The sequence below is a fragment of the Nothoprocta perdicaria genome, unplaced genomic scaffold, assembly GCF_003342845.1.
Source record: "Nothoprocta perdicaria isolate Ctin4 unplaced genomic scaffold, notPer1 scaffold_1154, whole genome shotgun sequence".
In the NCBI taxonomy this organism is placed as follows: Eukaryota; Metazoa; Chordata; class Aves; order Tinamiformes; family Tinamidae; genus Nothoprocta; species Nothoprocta perdicaria.
The window spans coordinates 1-5,066 of record NW_020454266.1 but is presented as its reverse complement, the minus strand read 5'-3'; the positions used below and the strand labels follow the sequence as shown (position 1 = coordinate 5,066).

Here is a 5,066-nt window from a genome sequence, read left to right as displayed (position 1 = left end):
GCTCCGTGGAGGACGTGGCGCTGGGGCAGTGCATGGAGAAGGTGGGCGTGGAGGCGGGCGACTCGCGGGACACGCAGGGCCGCGAGACCTTCCACCCCTTCCCGCCCGAGTCCCACCTCACCGAGAAGTTCACCAAGAGCTTCTGGTACTGGAACTACTGCTACTACCCCATCGTGGAGGTACGGGGCACGCGCCGGGGCCCGTGGCCACCACGCCGCGCCCGCCGGCCACGTCACCCCACGGCGCTGTCCTTGCCCCGTGGGCAGCTCCAGCCGCCACACTGGTGGCCGGGTTGTCCTTATGCATGGCCGTGGTGTCCCCCTGTCCCTGCTGGGGGAATGTCCTGCTTGCCCGGTGGCTCTGTCCCCCGCCACAGTGTCACTGTCCTGGTGGGGCTCTGGTGGCCGCCGGCTCTGGCCCTGTGCGCTGCGGGTTAAGCCGGCGCGGGGTTAATCCAGCGCTCACCCCGGGCTGTGGGGCCGGGGGGCCCTGGGGGCGGCTGAGGGGCTGGGCCCGGGGCGGGGGCTTTGGGGCTCTCTGGTCCTGGCAGGATGGAGGGTTGGGGGTCCAGGGGCTCCCGGCCACGCGGGGCTGGGGGCGCTGGTGGGGCTGGGCAGCGGGAGTTGCCTTGGAGGAGGTCTGGGAGCTGCCGCCCCCCGACGCGGCCGCTGGGATGGACCCGGCCGGAGGCCACGGTGACGGGCTGGGCGATGCAGGCATGGGGCTGGGGTCAGTGGGGACCTACACGGGGCGGGACRTGGCCAGAGGCCACGGTGATGGGCTGCGACAGAGGGGTCCGACCTCCCCCTGCTCCCCCGCCGCCCCCAGGGCCCCCAGTGCTGCTCGGACCTGGCCGTGTCCTTCCACTACGTGGCCGGGGAGCAGATGTACGCGCTGGAGTACCTGGCGCACCGCCTGCGCCCCTACGGCTACCGGCCCCGCTACCGCCCGCCCGCGCCCCCCAACGCCACCCTGCCCTAGCCCRCCCCGGCGCTGCCCCTCCGGTAGCCCAGGCTGCCCTTTCGGTGGCCGCAGCCGCCGTCTTGGCGCTTGTGCCACGTTTCGGGCGGACGAGACTGCTATTGGTGTGGTTGAGGCTGCACTTTTGGTGGCCAAAGCCACCGATTTGGTGGCCATGGCCGCTCTCTCAGCAGCTGAGTCTGCCCGCTTGGAAGCCTGAGGCTACTCCCTGCTGGCAGGTGCTGCTCTTTTGGTAGTCAAGGCTGCACTTTGTGGCTAAAGCCGCAATTTTGGTGGCTCCAGCTATGCTTTTAGTGGTCACGGCTGCTCTTTTGTGGCTGAGAACAACATTTTGGCGCCCGTGGCTGTATTTTTAGCAGCCAAGGCTGCTCTTTTGGTGGCCGAGGCTGCTCTCTTGGTGGCCATAGCCACCTTAGCCACGAACGGAGCAGCCTCAGCCACCAGTTCACAGGGCTTGGTGGCCACGGCTGCTCTTTCGGTGGCCACAGTGGCTCTTTCAGGGCCAAACCTGCCTGTGGCGCGTCCCATGCTGCTGCCCCATGGATGACAGGGAATGTCCCCCTGCACAGGGGGACTTTGCAGGGTGCCGGGGCAGGGGGGACGCCAGSCACGCGCCCCCCCGCCACGTGCCACATCCTGCCCAGCCTCCCGCAATAAAGGCCCTTTGCCCGGGACGTCCCGGCTGTTTCCTTGTCTGGGCGCGTCCGTGTACCCAGCGGGGTGGGGACCGGGCCAGGTGGCACCGTGTGGCCTGCAGGGACCTGCCAGCGCCGGCCCGTGGTGACACCCGGCSTGCCGCCACCGTGAGGTCACCAGCCGTCGGGTCCCCCCGTGGGTCAGTCACAACAGGGACCCCTCCCGTGGGGCACAGCGGGGTCCCCCTTTTGGGCACATCTGGCTGCCCCGCTGGGTCCCATCGCCCCCCCCGCCCCCGGGGAGGGACACGGCTGCCCCCACCCCCGGGGCCGGGCCGCGCTGCCCCCGCCCCGGGGCTGGGCAGGACCGGGGCGGCCCCGCCGCGGCGCCGGACGGGACCGAGCAGCGGGGCCGCGGCAGGTACCGGTTCGGACCCCCCGCTTCCCCGGGGGGGGGACAGCGCCGGGGGGGCTGGGGACAGTGGCCACGCTGTGACTGCTCTGCATCACCCCCCGCCTCGCCGTGTCCTCCCCCCTTGGCCCTAATTAGTGCCTGTAATGAGCTTTGGCTCCGTGCCGGAGCCGCGTGTCCCTAATCCCGGAGAGGGGACACATGGGGAAGGCTGGTGACTTTGGGAAGGGGATGAGGGGGTCACGCTGGGACAGGGGGGTGGTGGCTTGGGTGGCTGGGTGGAGGTGTCACATGACGGGACATGGTGGCTTGGCAAGGAGGGGACAGGGATGCCACATGGCGGGAACTGGTCGGGGTGGGGGGGTCAGCACAGGGGCGTGGTGGCCGGGGGGGTCTCACCCGAGATGTTGTGGGTTTTGGAGCAGGGGGGTCACCTGGCCGCGGTAGGAAGCAGGGGAGCCAGGGTGGGAGGGGGCTCCCCTCCGTGGGGAAGGAGCTGGTGGCATTTGGAGGGCGCAGAGCGGGGCTCACACTGGGGGCAGAACTGGTGGGTTTGGGGGGGTCCTCCAAAGAGGGGCAGCTGGGAAGCTCCGTGGGGCTGGGTCCCTCCTGCCAAAGGCCAAGTGGGGGAACAGATCATACCTGCGTGTCACCCATGTCCCCTCGGCCCCTGCAGTGTCACCCATGTGCACCCGGCACTCGCGGGTGCCCTCCTTCCCCCTGGGCTTTGCCATGGGGCTGCTCCTGGGGGGGGCCCTGCTGCACAGCCTGCGCCAGGCCCTGGTGCCCCCGACCCCCCCGGCCCCCCTGCGCCTTGCAGCCCGACACCGCCTGCCCCCCCGCACAGGTGAGACGGAGCGGGGGGCTGCCCGGACGCCTGGGTCCCCTCTGGGGGGGCTGCCTGGGGATGCAGCAGCGGTGCCCGGTTCCACGTGAGCTGGGATGCCGGGGTGCAGGGTGCACCCACGGGCCCGCCACGTCCCCCGCCCCGTGCTGACGCCACCCCATGTCCCCGCTGCAGTGAACAGCAGCGAGGCGGAGGAGCTGTCGCGGCGCGTGCGCGTGCTGTGCTGGGTGATGACGGCGCCGCRCAACCTGGCCACCAAGGCGCGCCACGTGCGGGCCACGTGGAGCCGCCACTGCAACGTGGCCCTGTTCATGAGCTCGCGGCGCGACGAGCGCTTCCCGGCCGTGGGGCTGCGCGCGCGCGAGGGCCGCGAGCAGCTCTACTGGAAAACCATCCGCGCCTTCCAGTACGTGCACCGGCACCACCTGGGCCAGGCCGACTGGTTCCTCAAGGCGGACGACGACACCTTCGTGCTGGTGGCCAACCTGCGCTGGCTGCTGGCCGCCTACAGCCCCGAGCGCCCCATCTACTTCGGCAAGCGCTTCCGGCCCTTCGTGCGCCAGGGCTACATGAGCGGCGGCGCGGGCTACGTGCTCAGCAGGGAGGCCCTGCGGCGCTTCGTGGCCGCCTTCGCCGCCGGCACGTGCACGCACACGAGCTCCGTGGAGGACGTGGCGCTGGGGCAGTGCATGGAGAAGGTGGGCGTGGAGGCGGGCGACTCGCGGGACACGCAGGGCCGCGAGACCTTCCACCCCTTCCCGCCCGAGTCCCACCTCACCGAGAAGTTCACCAAGAGCTTCTGGTACTGGAACTACTGCTACTACCCCATCGTGGAGGTACGGGGCACGCGCCGGGGCCCGTGGCCACCACGCCGCGCCCGCCGGCCACGTCACCCCACGGCGCTGTCCTTGCCCCGTGGGCAGCTCCAGCCGCCACACTGGTGGCCGGGTTGTCCTTATGCATGGCCGTGGTGTCCCCCTGTCCCTGCTGGGGGAATGTCCTGCTTGCCCGGTGGCTCTGTCCCCCGCCACAGTGTCACTGTCCTGGTGGGGCTCTGGTGGCCGCCGGCTCTGGCCCTGTGCGCTGCGGGTTAAGCCGGCGCGGGGTTAATCCAGCGCTCACCCCGGGCTGTGGGGCCGGGGGGNGCTCCGTGGAGGACGTGGCGCTGGGGCAGTGCATGGAGAAGGTGGGCGTGGAGGCGGGCGACTCGCGGGACACGCAGGGCCGCGAGACCTTCCACGCCTTCCCGCCCGAGCGGCACCTCACGGAGCCGCTGCTCCGCGACCGCTTCTACCCGCAGTATTCCTACTACCCGGTGCTCCCGGTGAGTCCCGCACTGCCCGCCTGCCCCCACCTGCTGCTTAACCCCTGGCCCCGCCCTCCCGCCAGACCCCGCCCCAAGCTCCGCCCACCCCCAGCTCCTGCCCGATAGACACCTGCGCCAAGCGGTACCCAGACGGTTGGCCCCGCCCACTTCATTTGCATGCACGCCGCACCCACCCATAGCGGTGAGGAATGCCCAGCAATCCAGTGCCGCCTCCTGTTAAGCCCTGCCCACCTTATTTGCATACAAACCCCACCCACTATCTGTCCACTGCTCTGCCTCCAGCCAACACCAAGCCCCKCCCACCCTATTTGCATAAAACCCTGCCCGTAGAGCCAGCACCAGCCAATACCTGCACACTGCACCCCCCCACACCTAGTGCTCAGCCCCGCCCACTCCATTTGCATACAGGCACCACCTAGAGCTGCAGCCTATTTGCATAGAACCCCGCCCTCTGAGCCAGCACCACCCACCACATGCCCACTGTTCCCTCCACCCACCCTATTTGCATATGAGCCCCACCCACCCAGTCCCACCCACATTTGCATAGAAGCCCCGCCCATGGAGTAAACACCACCCACCGCGTCTCCACTGCACCCCCTCCACGCAGCACCAAGGCCCGCCCACCCTATTTACATAGAAGCCCCACCCACTGACCTAGCCCCGCCCACCGCACAGCGGCGCTCCACCCGCCCTATCTGCCTACAAGCCMCACCCTCCCCCAGCCCCGCCCACTCATTAGCATGGCAGCCCCGCCCACGGTGCCCCCGCCCGCAGGGCCCGGCGAGCTGCTCGGACCTGGCCGTGTCCTTCCACTACGTGGCCGGGGAGCAGATGTACGCGCTGGAGTACCTGGCGCACCGCCTG

At 70.1% G+C, this 5,066-nt stretch overlaps 1 protein-coding gene across 1 annotated transcript; it reads left to right on the top strand.

The window, feature by feature from the left end:
• Positions 1 to 885: 885 nt before the first annotated feature.
• On the top strand, positions 886 to 5,063 carry LOC112959427 (glycoprotein-N-acetylgalactosamine 3-beta-galactosyltransferase 1-B-like; the record flags this gene model as incomplete). The annotated part of the gene is made up of 4 exons (XM_026053444.1): positions 886 to 946; positions 2,705 to 2,875; positions 3,050 to 3,711; positions 4,977 to 5,063. Coding segments are annotated over exons 1-4 (981 nt in total), but the record flags the coding sequence as incomplete, so codon positions are not given.
• Between the last annotated feature and the right edge of the window lie 3 nt (positions 5,064 to 5,066).